We start from the raw sequence: 21,834 nt of genomic DNA, 5'->3' as shown, positions 1-21,834 counted from the left end.
TGAGGTTAATAGCATTCACTTCATAAGGATGTTGCAAGGATTAAATGACAATAAACATAAAGTTCTTAGGACTAGTGACTGGCTAAATTTAAACAATTCTATTATCATAAATGTTTTCATTACTATGACTACTATATGAACCTTTAATTCCTCAAATCCTCTGAGAAAAGTTGGGGTACAGATAAGTAAAATATATGGTAAGTAATAAATATTTGGAAGCCCTATACTGTGATTCACAGCTAACTTTTGTATGGCTGTGTATATTTCTGAGGTGCAGTGTTTTTTTATTAGTTTTAAATAAAATTTATATTTTAGATGAGATCAGGTGCATTCAGGGTTATGACCATAGACAAAACTTACATTTTAGAAAATCATTAAATTTATAGAAAAGTAGAAAAGACAGCATAGAGAGCTCCTACAAACTTCTTGACTTGTCAATGTTTTCTTCTTACATTACTGTGGTAGATTGGTCAAAACGAAGAAACCAACATTAATACATTCGTATTAACTAAACTCCAGACCTTGGTAACTTAAACTTTAAAATTAGCTTAACTAGTCTCAGGTTTCATATGACTACTACGTCTCCAAATTTAAACCTATCTCTGAAAACTATGACAAGGACTGGTAGTTGTCTTCCAATACCTATTTCTCTTTTTCCTTTAACAGTAAAGTTTTGAATTTTAGGTGAGCACTTAGCCACCCTGAACAGTTTTCTAGGTTCCTTTGCAGTTAGGTAGCCAAGTGACTGAACCCTGGTCAAAAGGAATGAGTGAAAAGTATGTATGCATTATTTCCAGTTAATGACGCTAAAATGGTGGGGATGTGTATGCCCTGCTTCTTTTTCTGTTCCCTTATTACTGGTAAGGGCTTCATGACAGCATCTGAGAACAGCCTCATGGAGAGAAAACATGTTGAGGACTTCTAGAACTTCTACTTTTGGATAATTACACAAGAGACAAATATTACCTTATGCTGAAGCTTTGTGTTAACCTGTGTCTTAAGTAATACAAAGGATTAAAAACTGCCACCCCTCAAGCTATTTAAAAGCATGTGCCCTTGCCTCAAAAGGTATTATCTTTTGTTCAAAAATATGCTTGTACATTTAAATTTTGATATGCTATTCAAATCTTCCACATCTCTTCCCCTCTCTTCAATCTGAATTACTATAAACAAACTGTTCAAGGTTCAATCTGAGGCCAGTCCTGCCACTTGAGTTATGGGTGCCATTCTCTTCTCCTATTTCAGGACCCCATTCCTCCAACAGTCCCTTCTCTCTGCAATGACAAATACACTATAATATTCCCATCTTGAAATGCAAAACAAGCAAGCTCTATCTTCAATCCTACATCTGTCTCCAGCTACGTGTCACACTCTTGCTTCCTTCAAGCTACACTTCAAGAAGTTATCTGTCTTACAATGACTCCACTTCCAGTTCTCATTCTGTTTCCAACCAACTCCAACCACACAGTTGTCCCTACTGTTTTACTGAAGCTACTCTTATCCAAAAATCCAACTATTCAAAAATCTTTATTATTCCTAAACCCAGTAGTAAAGACTGAATTCCCTTATCACAAAATGACTACATTTTCCTCCTAACTTTGAAAGATATTTTCTACTTGTCTTTCAACATACAATTTTCCTGGCTCCTGTCTTAGCTTCCCCGTGCTACACCTTCACCCTCTTTATGACTGTTAATACGGGAGTCCCCAAAAGTTTTGTTCTTATTCTTCATTATTATTTTAATAGATATGAGAAATGATTATAAGACAATAAATAAGTATGATAAACCTTCACAATGTAATAACAGAATAATTATCAGACAGCAAAGGATATAAAAAGGGAGGTGTAAGTGCCAAGGATTTAGCTCAGTGGTTCTGCTGCCTGCCTCACAAGCGCAAGGTCCCAAATTTGATCCCAGGTATCACTCCCCCAAAAGAAGGTGTAAAAAGAATGAATGCCATATTTTTTCATAGTGGGAAGTCTAAAACATAATTCTAACTTGTTAGTACTTTTCATATATTATTTCTTTATTATTAGAGAGTTCTTTAAAGAAACAATCTCTTATGGTACATATATTCTAATGTTTTGCAATTGGTTTTCCTTCTATTTAAATAAATTTAAACATAATGCTTTTTATTAAAAATGGTATATCAAGTCAGGTGTGGTGGTGCACGCCTGTAATCCCAGCACTCAGGAGGCTGAGGCAGGAGGATTGCCATGAGTTTGAGGCCAGCCTGGGTTAGATAGTGAGTACAAGACCAGCCTAGATCACATACTAAGACCCCATCTCAAAAAACTAAAATAGAAAAAAAAAAGGGCATGTCAATCCAAATAACAGATACCATTGTAATCATTTTAAGCAGAAGAGAATTAGGACAAGGCATTAGGCAAGGGCTGTTTGAGGTAGGGTCTCTAAGAATAACTCCTGAAACATAGTAAAACTGGTCACTGTCCAAAAACGGGTTCTAGAAACAACTGTATTAGCTGTTTCTATAGTTAGGATCTTGACTGTCCTTCAAAAACCCAAGTGTTAAAAGCTTGGCTTTCAGAGCAGCACTACTGGGAGTAGTGGAACCTTTCAGAGGTGGGGCTTGAAGGAGGTGCTTAAATCAGTTCCAGTGTCTTGTGAAGGGGACTGTGAGACTCTAGCACCTTCTTCTTTCTCCATTTCCTGACTCAGGATGTGAATGCTTTTGCTTTGCCTCCCATTATTACCAAAAATTGCTACCTTTCACAAGCCCAAAGCAACAAGGCTAATCAAGAACTGGAACCTCCGAAACTGTGAACCAAAATATAATTTTCTTCTTTTAAAGTTGGTATCACAGGTATTTTTTTTATAGTGACAGAAAGCTAACACAGCTATAATCCAGAGAGTACAAATGATATTGTGTGTATTCAATACAAACCAGCAAAATGGATGACTTGAATAATACCACCTGTCTCTCCATTTAACTTAGCACTAAATCTATGAAGTGAAACTAAATCTGATTTAGCAAAAAGACTAAATCTGGTTAGTGAAACCTAAAGTCATATTCAGAATCCCAGCAATAAAGGATTCTGAGAATTGCACTTTTTTTAGGTCTCTACTTTATTAAAAAAAAAGTATATCCCCTATATCTCCAAAACAGATGCTCTGTCAGTCTATTTCTATGTTCATTAACACTACCTAGCCCAAAACCCGTATTCCACTTCTCATCTGGACTGCTGCTGGCATCTAGACTTCCTGTTTCCACTTTACTTAACTAAGGAATGGCTTCTAAAGGTTCTGTGAATAAAACCTAAACACTTTATCACATAGTCTATAAAGCCCTACAGAATATTATCTTCTTTTTCCCATTTCTGATTATTTTCTTATCCTGCTCCTCATTGATCATTATATCCTCTAACACCAATAGAAATACATATAAAGCATGCACTCATAATTTTTTCATGTCTTTGGTTCGACTGTCACTTTACTAGAAATGCATTTCTTGACCAACCTATTTAAAATAATATCAAACCTGATAACTCTCTTCTTTACCTTGCTCAATATCAGAAAGAAAGTAAATTACATCATGAGATACCACATGTCCATCAGAATCACTAAAAATTAAAAGACAAACCAAAACAATCTTTAAAAAAGAGAACTAAATGGAGAGCTCATCTGACTAGACTACAATGCTACTATGAAGCTAAAGCAAGCAAGATTAATGTGGTAATAGCAAAAAAGCTGACACTGCTGAATGAAACAGATAGCAAAGCCCAGAAAGGGATCATAACTATATACTCTCTTGATTTTTCATAAAGGAACCAAAACAATTCATTGGAAAAAGAAAAATCTTTTTGATGCAAAGCTAGATTGCCTGAAAAGCTGTATCTTTTTTAAAAAGTTAGCTTCAACTCTTACCTACTTCACATCATACAAAAATTAATTCAAGATGGCACAGAGGCCCTAAATGAAAAAACAAGGTTTTAGGGGAAAACATAAAGAGTATCTTTGTGACCTAAGGGCAATCAAAGTTTCTTTGGTCACAGAAAGCAAAAAAACCATAAAAGAGAAAAATTAATATATCTGACTTTATTGAAGTTAAAAACCTGTATGTATCAAGGGACACTATTATGAAAATTAAGATGCAAACCACAGACTTGAAAAATATTTGATAAAAGACAAGTATCCAGAATATATAAAGAACTGCTACAAACCAATAAGTAAAAGGCAACCCAATTTTTAAAAAACAGGCAAAAGTTTTGAAAAGATAATTGATAAAAATAAAGCATACAAATGGTTAATAAATGCATTTTGAAAAAGTGTTTACCTTTTCATGAGTCATCCAAGAAACACAATTTAAACCACAATGAGATATTACTCTATACAAGTACAAGCTGAGTAAAATTTAAAAGGCTGACAAAGATATGGCATAAACTTCTTAATAAACTGCTGATGGGAACGTAAAGGGACACATCTACTTTGGAAAGCAGTTTCATAATTTCCTAAAAAGGTTAAACATGTTTCTATTACAGGATTCTATCTTTACACTTCTGGGTAATAATCTCAGAGAAATAAAATATAGGTATACAAACATTCATACCAGTTGTATTAGTGATCATGAAAAATACTTGTACACAGATATTCACATCAGCTGTGTGTAATAACTAAAAACTGGGAATAACCAAAATGTCTATTAACAGGTGAATGTAAAAACTGTGTAATAATGAAAAGAAATGAACTATACTGATTGTGTATCATGTATACTGCGGTTTGGGTGTATCTCTAGGAATTCATGTGTTAGAAACAATTCTTAATATCATATGTTAATGGTATCTGGAGGCTGGGCTTTGGGGAGGTTTAGGGTTAGATAAAGTCATGAAGGTAGGTTCCACATGATACAACTTGCTTTACAAGAAGAAGAGAGACCCAAGAGAGCAAACTTACTTTGTCTTGCTACGTAATATGCAGCAATGCCTAGCCATTCTGCAGAAAGTCCCTCCTAGCAGGAGGCTCTCACTAGATTTGGCCCCTTAACCTTGGTCTCCCAGCCTCGAGGATCATGAGCTAAATAAATCTCTTTTCTTTATAACTACCCAGTATCCTTATAGCAACAGAAAATAAGAGTAAGACAATTGATAAATCATAAATTATGAAATAGCCAAATTTATATACCATATAATTCCATTTATATAAAATTCTAGAAGTTGCAAATCAATCTAGTGACAGAAAATTGATAAGGTAAGAGGAGTTACAAATGGACGAGAGGATACTTTTGAAAGCAATAAGCATATTCATAATATCTTGACTGTCATGACTATTTTATGTGTTCAAATATAAAATGTAAGTAATATAAATATCAAATTATATACTGTAATTATAATTTATTATATCTCAATTTAAAGAAAATAAATGAGAACCAATGGAATACTTTAATGCTTCGAGTTATAGTCTATATAGTTTTAGTACTTGTAATTTTATTACACATTTAAATTTATTTTCTTCTTTACTATCTAGTAATTTTAAGATTATGAAAATTATAACAGATTAATAATTTAATGATCTAATAAAAGGGTGAGATTCTAGTTTCTAAAATTGCTTCCACACATGCTCAATACTGAGGATATTAGACATTACTACATTAGTGATACTGTAAGAGGTAAATAATCAGTTTTATAAAAGTTCAATATGTAAAACAACTCTTATATAAGACAATGTATGCCTGATTTTTAGTATATGTGTTGCCAAAGCAAGCACTGTACGCCTGATTCTTAATTAGGCATTTTACTAATGATTTTCAACCAATGATCAATTAATGTACTTTTAAATCCTGGATTTTTGACCAAGGTTTTCATCTTTCCATTACAAAATACTGCCCTCCTCTCATTACACTATATTTTCTAAAACTGAGGTGTGCTGTTGAAGAAAAAGAATTGCTTTCCAGAAGTTTTCTGAGATATTTGCATTCTAACTCTAAAATGTTATGAAATATTAAGAAATCCATTTAACAACAACATATTCTGTCATCAATATTTTAATAAACAAGAATATACAAAATGACTTTAAAGTAATTGATATATTACCTGGCCACATCCAGGGGCAGTGCATAGAAAGGGTTTGTCATCACTCATATTCCACAGGTCCTTGTATTGCCTAGAATAAACCATGAAGAAACGGCAAAACACTTTACAAAACATATTTTTAGTTTTTAAACTTTTTTAATTGTAAAAATTGCTTTACTTCTTAGTTTTTAAACTATATATTTAAAATATAAAGCTCAAGATTTGATTTCCATCAAACTTACTAGCTTTCCTATCTGAATGTACAATAAAACACTTGCTCACATTTAAACTCTACCACTTTCTTAGGAGAGTAGACAAAAACATGTAACATGCAGATTTTACATTAAAGGAAATAGTTCAGGAAGATTGCCATCAGGCTCTTTTCTGTTCAACAGTTTAAAGAAATTATGGTGAAATGAACAAATTTCACTCAATCAAAAAATTAAATCAGCAGATAAAATGCAGTCTTTCAAGGATCATACTGTATAGTTCTGGAGATAATGCAGCAAAAATTTTATTTCCAGTCCTAAATACTTCTTCACCAGAAGCAGTCAGTAAAATCAAAATAAAGGATAAATTACTCAGTCTTTTCAACAAATAAATGTCATAGGGGAAAAAAGAAGAGCAGAGGGAGGCAAAACTGTTTCAGACTAAAAGAGATTTAATAAATAAATTAACCAAAGTATAGTTGATATTTATGTATCTTGATTCAAACAAAACAACTATAAAAAGACATTATCAAGTCAAAATTGCTTGCTTGCTTTTTAATTTCCTCTTAAAATTTCAAGTATTCTTTCTATAAACTTGTGGTTCTTGTTTTTGCTTTTATTTCTAGAAATTATATACAATGAGTATTTCAATGAACAATTCTGTAACATGTAACTACAGAAGAAAAGTATATGACCAAATAAATCTGGAAGATGCTCAAGTATACTTTTTTTGCTGGACTTCTCAGAATCTTTAACACAGTCAAGTAAAATGTCTAGCAAGACTCAGAATATGGCTTTTTGGCCACTGCAAGTTGAACACTTTTTTGTAGAACATCTCATGGGACTAATTTTATTTGGAATTGAGTAGGTTTTGATGTACTTAATTTGTTTTGTTTTGTTTTTTTTAAGTAGGAAAAGTTTATTGAGGGAAAGATAGCTTCTGCTTAAGAGAGACAGAAGTGGGACCAGAAAGTAAGTTGCCCTTGATGTACTTAATTTGATAATTTAAAAATACAAGAGTGTTCAGTTAAACTACATATTAGTAAGTGGTTCTTATTTATACAAAGAAGGTAAAATATTTATCTAATAGAAAGAGTCCACGATAATTTAAAATATAAAAAATGGTTAAATAAAACAAATATTATGCATTTACCTGGCAGCTTTCACATGTAACTTGAATTTCATAAGTTAAACAACTTATCATGTCCTCTTTTTCATGGCCAGGATACTGAAAAACAAAGTGGTTTCAAATTAAACTATTAAAAATAGTTTTGAAACAGTTGAAAATAAAAGCACTCAATTACTTCTTGTAACATGACAGTCATTCAAAACTCTGCTAAGAATATTCATAATAAAGTACTGCTCCTGAAATATGAGCACTCATGGAAATATCCTAACCATAGGTATTAATACATCCAATTCCACCAAAGAGGTTAAAAGAAGAAACATTTAATTCAGGCCTAATGGCTATGGTTGAAGGTCAGTGATTAAAAGAGCCAAAATTCACACTTTTAAAGCCTGACAAGAAAAACAAGATCTAGTATTTCAAAATTTGTACTCAGGAAATTTTTAATTTTTAAAAATGTACTCAATGGCAGTCAAATTCTCAGTCTCATTTGTCTAAATTTATTTGTCCTAGAAAGTAGTTAACCTATTACTTTTCCACAAATTTACAACTTACTTATCTGGTATTAGCTTAATGATGAGTATAGCATATTGAAACTAGCAAGGTCAGGGACTGTTTTTAAACTTTGCCAATAGTGTGTTCACTTTGGCAGAACATATACTAACTTTGCCAATAGTTTATCTTATACTACTAAAATTCCATCTAGAGGGAAATACAGTAAACTATATTCTAAGTAAGTCAGTGGTACATACAAGAAAATTATATTTCACAACTTTGCTTATAAATATGATTTTGAGAATGTCTTGCTCAGAAAAATGGGATAAGTCCTGTGCTGAAATATATAACTAGACACAGGAGTGAGACCTACAGTAAAGAGAAACTTGATATAGGATAAAGGAAGAAGAAATGTTCTTCCCTTGCCCCAGGCAAAACTTAGTATCTGGTAGAGTTCCATTCCTCCATTCAGATCCAATGCTGCCTGTGAGGAGAGGGAAAAGAGCACTAGAATACAAAGGAAATCTATAATAATTATGCTTTTGTCATCACTAGTAGAATATGAGCTCAGTGAAGGCAAGAAACTATCTTTGGGTTAGATACCTAAATCAGTGCCTCCTTCAGTAAAGCTCAAGAAACATTTAAGCATTAACTATATACAGACACAAAAATAAAAATCAGTAAACAGCTGTTAGCCTGCACTCAAGAAAACTTTCAGTCTAGCTGCAGAAAAAGAAACACAGAATTTCAATTAATATGGCAAGACTACAGAGAAGTTAAAATACTATGACATTACTAGCTAGGCATGGTGGCAAGTGCCTTCAGTCCCAGCACTAGGGAAGCTGAGGCAAAAGGATCACTTGAGCCTAGGTGTTCAGGGCCAGAAGACTAGGCAATATAATGAGATCCTGTCTCAAACAAACAAACAAACAAACAAACAAAACTCACAAAACAACACAAAACCACCCACAAGAGTATAGAGGTAGGGAAGGAACCAATCTACTGCCACAGAAGACATTCTAAAGAGTAACCCTTGGTACCGCTCCCTAATCTTTTCCACACTCCCACCACTGCAAATCTCTCTGCTTTCTTAAATTCCTTACATACACAGCCTATTTCCTGGCCAATCAATACAAAATTCCCTTGCCCCACTATCATTTTCTAATACCTAGTTGAAGTAGCTATAAACAGAACAGTTCAATGCGTTTGAAACAAATGATAACAATTTCTCTGGGAGGCTGAAGTGTTAGCTCTTTCTTCCCCCATTAAGTTTATTGGTACATTTAAAGCAAACAGTACAATTAACATTTATCATTGGGATCTTGTACCTTTACATGATGTATCTTGGTTCTTGTTTTTTTCCCAATACCCTCTGCCCTCCCTTCACGCACTTCACCCTTCCCTATTTACAAAGACTTTGTTTCCTTTTTTTTTTCATTTTCCACATTTTTTTCTTTTCCCTTATTTCCTTTCCCCTCCCCTTCCCACTTCCCTTTTAGCCATTTTCTTCCTATTTCACACTCTCAATTATACCATTTGAACCTTATTTACACTTTTAGTTTTTCACACCAAATAAATTATTCAGTATTTACTCAAGTGTGTCCTATTTATTTCACTTAAGAGTATAGCTTCAATGTGCATCCATTTAGCTATAAATATTTGTTTCTCATTCTTTATGGCTGAGTAGTACTCCATTTTATAGAAAAAACACATCTTCTTTATCCAGTCTTCATTTGATGGGCATCTGGGTTCTTTCCAAGTTTTAGATATTATGAACTGTGCAGCTATAAACATGGGTGCACATATATCACTGTGGTATGATTCTTTTAGAAAGATACCCAGCAGAGGGATAGCTGGGTCTAATCCTAGTTCTTTGAGGTATCTCCATATTGATTTCCATAGCTGTTGCACCAGTCTGCACTCCCACCCACAGTGTATTCTTCTGGGAAAATGCATGACAGCAGATACAAATTGTTAATGTATCACTCCACTCTTTTTTTTTTTTTTTTTTTTTTTTTTTTTTATTTTTTTTTTTTTCCCCCCCTTTTTTTTTTTTTTTTTTTTTTTTTTTGTACCAGGGATTGAACTCAAGACCTTGTGCCTGCCAGGCAGGTGCTGTGTTGATGAGCTAAATCCCCCAACGCTAATCACTCTACTCTAGAGCAAGCATCTAATGTCAGAGTAGAGAGGAGAGTTCTCAGTAAAATTTAAAACAAGTCAGCTTCTTTGGTTTCTCTCATCTCTCTTACTCTAAGATGCTTTTACTTTTGTTCTCATGACTTAATACCACCAAAGTTCCCCTTTCTTATTTTGCCAAAAAATATTTGAGTGTCTACTTTGTGCTTGGTACTCTATAATAAAATTTAGAAAACTGCCTTCATGGAGCTTCCAAAATAGTGATGGAAGCCAGGCGTGGTGGCACATGCCTGTAATCTTAGCACTTAGGAGGCAGAGGCAGGATCATTATGATTTGGAAGCCTACATAGTGAATTCAGGGTGAGCCTGAAAAACAAAGTGGGATCCTGTCTCAAAAAACAAAAACAAAACAAAACAAAAAAACCAAAAAGAGGGCCAGGGATATAGTTCGGTGGCACTGTGCCTGCCTCACAAGTACAAGGTCCTCAGTTTGATCCCTGGTACTGACCAGAAAAACAAAAGACAAAAACAAGGAAAAAAAAAGACAGACAGTGATGGAGCTCACAATTGGAATCAAGGCATCCAACTCAGGACTTTCATTTCCTACAACTCTGAATTAAGCAGCAAAACTCCCGAATGCTTTAAAGAGAAGTGTGATTATCCATTGATTAAATCTTACTAGATTTAACTTTTTAAAGGCTTTCTGTAGACTATGAGAGACACAATCTGAGCCACCTCTTGTTTCTAAACTCACCTCTTACTAAGTGCTCCTTCCATTACTACAGCCATTTAAAACTATTAAACTGTCTGCCATCCTTTGAAAATGACCCTCAACTTATATATTCTCATCTTCAATCTAAAATATGCCCTCTCAGATGAATGTCTGTCTTCTTTGACAGTATACAATCAAGACTCAGTTCAAATTCTTCCTTTGTGCTACCTCCACCATAACCCAAACTGAAATTTCTTTTATGAAACTTTCTGTGTTGCTTGTACTTTGCTTACAGCACCCATATTAGGTTCTGGAATATAATCTATTACATAATCTCTACATTTCTTCCTCCCCATCCTAACTATACCTGAAGAATCACAACAACAACAAATCAAAAATCAAAACAAAAAAATCACAGCATGGTTGTACCCCTCGTAATCTTGTGCAAATTCTAAACTTCCTTGAGCTTTAGTTTAATCAAACTATAAAACAGTCCTAAGCACTACAAATAGTACATGTAAAATGTCTAGCACAATATTTATTTAGCATAAATGGGCTGGGGATTTAGCACAGAGGCACCACTCCTGCCTTGAAAGCGCAAGGTCTTGAGTTCGAACCTCAGCATTCCCCAATTCAGCATATACCTGATAAAATTGCATTTGCAATTCTATGACCATTGTTATTAACGTAAAGCAGTTCATATATCCTTATATCTATAAAGTATCTTGCTTACAGCAAGTGCAGAACTACTGTTGAATTATTGCTATTAAGTCATTATTTTTTTCCTGAAACTGGGTCTTGCTTTGTAGTTCAGGCTACAGTTGAATGCACTATGTATCCCAGGTTGGCCTCAAATTCGTGGTGATCCTCCTGCTTCAGCCTCCTGGGCTGGGATTACGGGTGTGTGCCACTATACTAGGGTCTAATGTTGAATTATTACCCCCAAAGTAACTGCAACTTAAAAATGTGTAGGTACACATTTACTTCTGATAGATGTAAAAACTGAATTTTACTGTAAAAAGTCTGTAAACTTATGCTAGATTTTGAAGGACTAGATATTTTAATTGGGAAAGGGTAATGAGATGATTTTTTTATTAAAGATAGTAACTAAATTAGGGTAACTTGAAGTTCAAATATTATAAAGGATTAAGAAGTAACTTTCCTAATTCCCAGGAAACTAAATACTTCCATCCTAAGGCTTCATGACAGGTGAAAATAGAATTGTGTAGGATTTGTGCTGAGGTTGAACACTAGCTACCACAGGTATCAGAGAACTAAGACTACTTTACGATTCCTTTAATGTTTATAAAGTGTTGAGGCCTTGGTATGTGAGGTGGAAAAGACAACATTAGTATAGATCCTAAAATGGAATAAAAGGCCATCTATAGCAGCAATACCAGAAGAAATATGATTATATTTTTTAAAAACATAGTTCACATCAAATAGAGAGTATTTTGGTTTTTACAGCCTAAGCTTTCATTTTTAGCACTGTGAAGTTTAGTAAATGAGAATAATATGTATACTAGTTATTTGATGTAAAATGGAATACTGAATAAAAGATAAGCTCAATGATTTGCTTATAGTAAGAACTCAAATGGCAGCTGCTGTTATTCTTTAAAACACAAATAATGCGCAGGAGAGATGGCTTAAAAAGTAACATTACTTCAGACTTCTGATTCTTCATTACCATTATTTAACAGAGGCTATAATATCTCAGAAAGATAGTATTGATGACAGTTTAAAGATACTGAAAATATACAGTAATATGATTCCAATAAAAAGATTTCATAACTAGGACGAGGAATAATTATTCCACATTGAACACTATTTCTCTTCTAAAAACTCCATGAGGTATACTTCATTATTCCCATTTTACTGATGTACAAATTATGGTATAAGTTAGATAAAACCTCACAATCTTAACTCCATAGCTAGAGCTATGCTATGTTAACCAATACCAATGTCACCAATTAAGTAAATTGCCAAAATACATTAACTTGTGAGCATAAAGTAAAATGAAGGTTAAGGCAAAATTCCCACAAAAAGGGGAGAAAGGAACCCTTCTACATTGTTGGTGGGAGTGCAGACTGGTGCAACCACTATGGAAATCAATATGGAGATACCTCAAAGATCTGGGACTAGAGGTTCCCTCTAGGTCATCCCTCTGCTGGGTATCTTTCCAAAAGAATTAAAAGAATCATATCACTGTGATATATGCGCACCTATGTTTATAGCAGCACAGTTTGTAATAGCTAAAACTTGGAAACAGCCCATTTGCCCATCAGCTGGAGACTGGATAAAGAAGATGTGGTTTTTCTACAAAATGGAATACTACTCAGCCATAAGAATGAGAAATTAGATTCGTTCATAGGAAATGGATACATATTGAGGATATACTCCTAAGTGAAATAAATACATCATACAGGTGTAAACACCAAATAGTTTCTCTGGTGTAAAAAACTATAATTGTGGGCCGGGGATTTAGCTCAGTGGTTCGGTGGCCTGCCTTGCAAGCGCAAGGACCCGAGTTCGATCCCCAGTACCAAAAAAAAAAAAAAAAAAAAAACTATAATTGTAAGCTGGGCATGGTGGTGCACATCTGTAATCCCAGCACTCGGGAGGCTAAGGCAGGAGGATCGCTGTGAGTTCAAGACCAGCCTGGGCTACATAGTGAGTTCTAATTCAGTCTCAACTACATAGTGAGACCCGGTCTCATAAAACCAACCAACCAACCAAACAAACAAAAAATCCCCAACAAACAAACAAACAACCTATAATTGTACATAAGATCCTAATGATATAATTGACAATGTGAAATGGGAAGAAAAGGGCTAAAGGTGTGGGCAAAGTGGGAAGGGTAGGGGAAGGGTAGTAAGGGAAAAGAAAAAAAAATATGAGAAAATGAAAAAATGGAAATAAAGCATTAGTAAATGGGGAGGGGAGGAGGGAGTGAAGGGAGCGCAGGGACACAGGGAAAAAATGAGAACCAAGACCTGTCATGTAAAGGTACAAGATCCCAGTAATGAAATGACAAAATAGATTCATTCATAGGAAAATGGGTACATATTGAAGATATACTCCTAAGTGAAATAAATAGTACAAGATCCCAGTAATGAATGTAACTGTATTGTATACCTAAAATGTACCAATAAACTCAATGAGAAAAAAAAATTCCCACAAAAGTAAGCTAAAATTAAAATACTTCACAGTGTATCTATCAAAAATTAGAAGCAATACAATCCTTCGAGGAGAAATATTAAAACACAACAGGAAATCAGAAACAAATCCACTCAGAGAAATGATGTTTAATTTCATGAATAAGTACAAACCAATTACTGTACAGACACACTGCAATAAAGTGTGTTAGTCTTGAAATATTTAAAATCCTTTGTGGGTTAAAAAAATATTAGACTAAAATGGTGAAAGACTAAAATCAGATTATCTTGCTATGCTCTTTTCTAAAATAAGAACTTGGTCCAAAATGAAAGAACCATTTTTAAAAATGTAAAAAGTCAGAGGCTGGGGATTTAGCTCAGTGGCACTGCACCTGCCTCACAAGAGCAAGGTCCTGAGTTTGATCCCTGCTAACAACAACAACAAAAAAAAACCCAAACCCAAACAAAAAAAGAAATGTAAAAAGTCTGTCTTGGAAACTACTGACACATACTACAACATAGATAATAACCAAAATAATTAAGTTATAAAAGAAAAAAAGGTATAATATCGTACAATTTATCTTACACAAAATTTTAGAAGATGCAAATTAACCTATGGTGATAAAAAGCAGATTAGGAGTCAGAAGAAAGGGAGGGGAAGATTAGAAAGGGGCACATGAGACCTTAGGGTGATGATACACTATCTTGATTGTGGCGATGGCTGCCATAGAAGTACATTATGTAAGTCAAAACTTATCAAGTTGTATTCTTTAAGTATGCACAATTTATTGCAGGTCAACTATATCTTAAAAAGCTATTCTAGGAAGTCTATCTTGATATCTCTTAAAGTTTGTGAAATAATCTGTTACAGTTGCATGAAGTTAAAGATTAACACCTTGTGACCATTCATAAATAGCAACTGTTAACTGAGTGAATCTCACTTTACCCCCCTATACCACCATGAGCTAGAGTCTTAATTTCTCACTCTACAAAAACCCAGTATTAACTCACACTATAAAAACTCAAGCTTGAAATGGCAACTTACTCTGTCTCTTTGTCTGCAGTGGATTAAAAGGGTGCCACTAACACTTTCTCAAAAATTAAATTCAGCACGAAGTTTTTATTCAACACTTTAAAATTTCACCTGGTTACATGGTTCTTGTAGAGTCAATGATACTATAAAAACATAATTTTTGGATATGAAGCCACAAAAACCTTAATATATATCATTTCAAAAACTAAAATAATTTTCCTCCATGGGAACTTTCTCAAACTTCAAATGAGTTAAAAAGCAGTAACAGTTGGTCGTAAGATTAAATAAAAGGTGGGAGGAAAAACAAAATGAAGAGAAAAACCCTGAAAATTCTACAGGATAACAGACATTAGTTATTGTAATTTAGGCATAAAAGACATCCTATGAATTGAGGTCATTTGTCCAATCTTCTGTTGAAGAAATAGTATAAAAGTGAAGCTTTCTCTTTCCCGTTTTTAGAAACATTTCCACATATAAATATGCGTATGTTGCTCAAATTTTCTCTGCTTACTGCTACAAGGCATTTTATTTTAGAACCTCAAATTTACTAAAATTATACTTTGAATTTTGTTTGTGATAACACACCCAGAACAAATTTCTACTATTAAGTATAATAAATGAAAACTGAAGTTTTCATTTGAGTTCTGCAGGAGCTAACTTGTTCTTTTATGATAATATAAACTAAATTTTACCTCTACCGAGCCAAAACATTGTAAAGAACTTTAATTTGCTCCCAGAATATCATAAAAAAGAGTCACCTAGAATAAAACTATTCAGTGATAACTACTGTTAATATCAGAAGTACACATTCTACTCTTGTCAGTATACGGAGATATGTAACTTTAAAAATAGTAAAAACAGCCAGGTGTGGTGGTGCGCACCCGTAGTCCCAGCTACTCCAGAGGCCGAGGTGGAAGGATTGCTTGAGTCCAGGAGTTCTGGGCTGCAGTGCACTACACTGTTTGGTATCCTTACTAAGTTCAGCATCAATATAGTGACCTCCCGGGGGTGGGGACCACCAAATTGCCTAAGGAGGGGTGAACCAGCCCAGGATGGAAAACGAACAGGTCAAAAATAGTTAAAACAGTATTACAACTTTCTTTAAAATATAATTATCTAAATTCTGCTATAACATTAAATAATAATTTCATTAAAACATCATTTTTAATAGCAATATAGTATTGCATCATATGAATAAGGCATATTTACTAATTCCATTAATGACCTTTTAATCATTAATGAACATATTTGGGACAAGTCTTTGTACACAAATTGCTATGTCAAAGCAAAAGCATATTTAAAGACTTCATTTACATTGCTAAACTGCCCTCCATCTATGAGTACTGAATTCTACTTTACCAGTACAGAATGACTTAATTTCCCAACACTTAGATAACAGTGGATATCACTTTAAAAATTTTTGTCAGATTAGCTAAAAATAAATAAATAAATAAAATAAAGACACACACCTACTTTTAAAATTGTATATTTTTGGGCCAGGGATTTAGCTCAGTGGTACTGCCTGCCTCACAAGTCCAAGGTCCCAAGTTCCATCCCCAGTACCAAAAAAACAAAACAAAACAAAACACAAAAGTTGCATATTTTTGGGGGGCTGGGTATGGTGCTGCATGGCTGTAATCCCAGCACTTGGGAGGCTGAGGTAGGATTGCTGTAAATTCAAGTCCAGCATGGACTACATAGTGAGTTCTAGGTCACCCTAAACTACAGTGAGACCCTATCTCAAAAAAACAAAAAAAACAGCTGTATATTTTGACACATCAATTAAGACTGAACTTTTAAATATAAAAGCTATTTACTATTCTTTGTAAATTACTTACTTTTCCCATTAAAAACATAAATAAAATGTTACACTAAAATTCTTTCTCTTAGCCAGGGATGGTAGCACACTGCTGTGAGTTCAAGGCTAGTCAGAACTACATAGGGAGACTCAAAACAAACAAACAAGCAAGCAAACAACAAAATTCTCTCTCTTGAATATAGATCCTAGGCTCTTCCTTTTTTGTGTTGTTGGGGATTGAATGCAGGACACTGCACAATGTATAGGCAAATGTTCTACCACTGAGTTATACTCCTAGCCCACAGGCTTTCTTGAATGACATGGGTGTGGCTAATTACATTTTATATACATATAAAATTTGAATTTTTGGAAACTAACTGTGCTGTCACCTTTGGAAAAAGTTATCCCAGTTTATTGTGTTGAGCTGGCATTGTACAGAAATTAACAGCCATACTGGTCTAGAAATGTTAATTTTTTTTTCCCCATTTGTACAAGGGTAACACACTGTATTAAATATGTAAGGTCTTATCTACATGGGTTTGATTACAGAAACTAATAAAGTATTCTCTAAATAATAAAAAAAGGAATCACATATACATGAAATGGTAAATAATGAAAGAACTGTAAAGACAAAGAAAAAACTTTAAGGCAAGATGAATAGAAGTGGGAGAAATTAACTGGCAAAACATTTCTTACAAATTAAAATTAATAACAGCCAAACCTCCAGGAAACAAGTGTAACAGTATCTACATGGGAGGTAGCTCAGCTACAATATTGGGGCAAACCCAGTGCAGAATGTCTGAGCATGGATGGAGAAAGAGGTCCACAGTGGAAGGGGGAGGGAATGAGAATGGGGGCTAGGACTGATGAGAAGAGGGCACTTCTGCATGTGATGTGGCAATCTACGCTGAATGAGAGGTCTGTGTGCAGAAGAAAAGGGTCTAATATGAGGTGTCAGTCAAGGCCCTGGTGGGCTGAGGAGGTGTCTTCATGAGGTAAGGGATAGAAGTGGCACTAGTCCAGTATTAGGGTCCAAGCAGTAACACATCTATTTGATGTGGAAAGAGGGACTAGTAGAAACATATATGCATACATTACATATATACTAATCAAATGAATATGTCAAGGATATGCTGGATGAAAAGTGAATTCATAGTACAGGTGAAGGGAATTAGAAATATAGAGTCAGTCATTAGATGAGTTCTGGGGAAAATGACATGCACTTGTGGCTTTCAACATGACAAAGATACAGAAATAAAGGTATTAATATGTGTATATATAAGCATTTACTGTACATTAGTTTCCCTTGCTGTGTCAACTGAGAGGGCCTGGGAACACTAGTACCTCAGTAGCAGTAAGTATACATAGTACTCCAGATCTCCACCAAAAGAGACCTGGGCTACTTGAAAAATTAGCCATTTCTAGGTCAGGGGCAAGGAAAAGCACAGGACAGGCCTTACTTTTGGGCTTATGTCAGAAAGTAAGGAAAGAGTTATAGATTTGGACTTGAAAGTGGTCAAAGCTGGGACAATCTGAGAATCAATTTGAGTATTAATCAAAATAAATAATGATAATAATGGATCATATTTTGAATAAAACAGGATTCCATGATCAGTAAAGGGATAAACTGAAAGTTTGTTAAGAAGCAAGATAACTACACCACCTCAAAATATCTCCCTATGAGATAAAATTTAATTACTAAGGGCAAAAGTTACAATACAAAAACTTGGCAAACAGAACTTTAATCGAGTGATCTAATACAAAACCACTAGAAATAAGGAAAATCAAAGTCACATGCCCTTGATAGAATGCAATACTCCAAATTAAGGTTAACTGTAAAAACAGCTGGCCTATACTTTTCAAGTGTCCAAGTTGTTAAAAGTCAAGACAAAAACGAGGAACTGTTTCCAACTGAAAAAGATGAGTAAGATGAGACAAATATCTGCACATAAGATACTAGATCAATCTTTTTGCTATAATATATGCTACTGGAATAACTGGCAGAACTTAACTGTGGCCTGAATATTAAAGGGTAGAAATATATCAAAGTTAATTTTCATGGCTATACTGTGGTTATGTAGAATATTTTGTAGACAATAAATTATTTGGAAATCCTAGGGCATCATACTAGCAATTAATTTTTTTCTTTCTTTTTTTTTTTCTTTTTTTTTGGTACTGGGGATTGAACTCAGGATCCTGCACTTGCAAGGCAGGTGGAATTAATGAAAGCTAAATCCCCAGGGTCCTGCCAATTTACTTTAAAGTTCTGAACAAAAACAAAAAAAAGAAAAACTCATAGGAGTTTAAACTGTATATAACTGCACTATAATAATTCACTGCACAAGCACTGCATAATTAGCATCATGTAGCTTTTTGCAGTCATCATGAAAAAACTCTATAAAATATATTGATTCTTTAACAATTCTCTGCTTCATTCTGGGTTCTACTTTTCACATTATGAGGCACACCAAAGAACTGAAGAACTACATTCTATATTGCAAGATTTACATTAAATAGAATCATACTACATTAGAACAGTTAAAAAATCTGAATAAAGACTCAATGGGGTTACTAGACAATTACTTATCCCACAATGTGGGTTAAATCTGTTAAGGAAAACAGAAGATCCTTTAGGCTATAGAATCAAAATTCTTGTGCCATTTTTCTTTTTCTTTTTTTTGGTAGCAGGGATTGAATTCAGGACCTTGTGAGTGTGAGGCAGGCACAGTGCCACTGAGCTAAATCCCTGGCTTCTCATGCCAGTTTGAATTCTATCACCCAAATAGTTTAACTGATAACAATTTTGCTTTTTCCTATATTTCTATCTAAACAGATTAAGAAGGAAAACAACTCACTTTATGGAAAACAGTGCTGTCAAATGAATTTATAAAAATGTGAATGGGTAACTGGGAATTTGATCTTCTAGTTAGTTGGTTAGAGAACTACTAATTTTGTAAACTTACTTTTCAATCATACCTCCAAACTTAAAACAAATTTTCTTTTTTTTTTTGGTACAGAGGATTGAACCCAAGACCTTACACTTACAAGGCAGGCAGTGGAACCACTGAACTAAATCCCTGGCATTTAAAACCAAATTTTTAATATGTGGATAATACTAAATGTTACATACAGTATAAATCATTCTCAAACATTTCTAATACAAATCATTTATTTTGTGAAATTTTATTTGAAAAACACCTGACTCCCTATTTTGCATAAGATACCATGTTAAAAATAAGATTCAGATTCTGCCATTAATAATAGACTAAGTCAGTTTTACACTCACACACACATACATAGTAAAATATAGACACTATGGGAACATGAGCATTCTGGAGTTGGTCATTTCTCTTCAGCACCCATACTCCCCTTAGAGAGCCTGATCTGCCTATACATAGTGGTCAGTACAGGGGTTAGCCTATATACCTATAATACTGACAAACTTGTCTTAGGCAAATCTGGGGAAATACCTGAAGTTAAACCAATCAGACCACATTTTCACTTTAATAGGTAGGCACCAGAATTCCAAAATCAGACTCAGGATTGATGGACTTTTGGGGTGATATTCATCCTGATAAAGAATTAATGAAAGCCAGAATGGAGTAGGCACAGAAAAACAGAGATGAAAAACTACACAGCCAAGAAAAAGGAAAGTAATTTCTGTGATGGGGTGGGGTCCTTGAGAGTTCCTAAAAACTTTAGTATGAGCTTCCACTTCCCTCAAGAAGGCTACTGAAAGAAGAAATACCTGAGTTCATTCTTCTCAAAGGAAAAAACATCAGCAAGTTAGGAATGCTATTTTACAAGGAGGAGACAGAATGCTGAAGTATACTGCAGAGTACACTTGAGAAGTCTCTAAGACCTTCTAATTCTTGTTGCACAGGATACAAGTTTAAGGGAAGAGAGGTTAAGGGCAGAGAGGAAAGCAAATGTTGAAGGGCTTTTAATACCATGCAAAGGAGTCTACGTTCTACTCTCTCCCCAACCCTACCATACTGCCCTCTTTTCGTCCAAAACCAAGGCTATAAACTATGGCCTTACTTCATTTGTTGAACTGTGAAAGTTTCTCACATGTTTTAAATAGCTGAGGGGCAGGGGACAGGGCAAAGAAAAATATGCTGTAGAGATCAATATTCCCACAAAGCCTAAAATATTTATTATCAAATCTCTTTAAAGAAAATGTTTGCCTAAACCTGCAGCAAGCAATTTAAGAATTTAAATTTGATAAGATTACTATACCAGATGGCTGAGTAAAACTATGTCTAAGATAACCAGCATGAGGTACTGCTCAGTTCAAGAGACTATGGTCAGAACTCAAAAGAACAGTTAAGAAGAAAAAATGCTCTCAGGATAAAGCCTCAAATTCTTAGCACTGATCCCAGAACCCTGCATGGAATGACCACTGCTTCCTACTCCAGACTCATGCTATCTCTGACTCTAGTTATACAGGCTTTTAATCAGCTCCCTCCCTCAGCCTAGAATGCTCTCACTTCCTATTCATCCTTCCCTTTCTCAGATCTCACTTCTGATCTCCCATCATCTACTACTACAGTACCCTTAAATTCAGCTTTCAGGCTAGGCATGACGGAACACACCTGTAATCCCAGCACTTGGGAGGCTGAGGCAGGAAGATCACCATTAAGTTCAAGGCCTCTCTGGGCTAAATAGTGAGTTCAAGGCCAGCCTGAACTACATTGAGAGATCCTGTCTCAAGAAAAAAAAAATTCAGATTTCATTCATTCATTCAGTTGATAAACTACTGAGCACATACATAGAGTAGGAATTGTGCTAGACTCCAGTGACAATGATTCAGACATAGTCTCTTCCCCTCATAGAATCTCACCAAAGTCCCACGTGGTCATAGATGGGGCTTTTTAGAAGTGGTTGGATCTAGAGTGTGTGATGCTGGGATCAAAGGTGTGCAACACTAAATTAATCCACGTCTGTCAAAGTTCTAGGTAGGACAAAGGGTGCCCCACGCCGGGTGTGGGCAGATAGCTTGGATAAAATATGAGACATAAAGAGGGTCCCTGCTTGTCACTAATAGCTTACTGCTTGCTACCTTCTGCTTGCCATGAACTGTTTTCCCTCTGCTATGCCACCTTGACTAGAGCCAGCCAACTGTGAGCTGAAACCTCTATAA

General features: G+C 34.7%; 1 protein-coding gene across 1 annotated transcript in view; it reads right to left on the bottom strand.

Moving 5' to 3' along the window:
• Atf2 (activating transcription factor 2) overlaps nucleotides 1–21,834 on the bottom strand; it is an 88,762-nt gene that overhangs the window by 49,304 nt on the left and 17,624 nt on the right. The window contains 2 exon segments of the mRNA XM_033756322.1: nucleotides 6,049–6,118; nucleotides 7,390–7,464. Coding sequence (XP_033612213.1) covers nucleotides 6,049–6,118; nucleotides 7,390–7,421 — 102 coding nt within the window. The 5' untranslated portion in view covers nucleotides 7,422–7,464.

This window comes from Fukomys damarensis, unplaced genomic scaffold (genome assembly GCF_012274545.1).
Source record: "Fukomys damarensis isolate Sample0158 unplaced genomic scaffold, DMR_v1.0_HiC HiC_scaffold_26, whole genome shotgun sequence".
Taxonomy (NCBI): Eukaryota; Metazoa; Chordata; class Mammalia; order Rodentia; family Bathyergidae; genus Fukomys; species Fukomys damarensis.
This window is presented reverse-complemented; position numbering and strand designations above follow the sequence as displayed.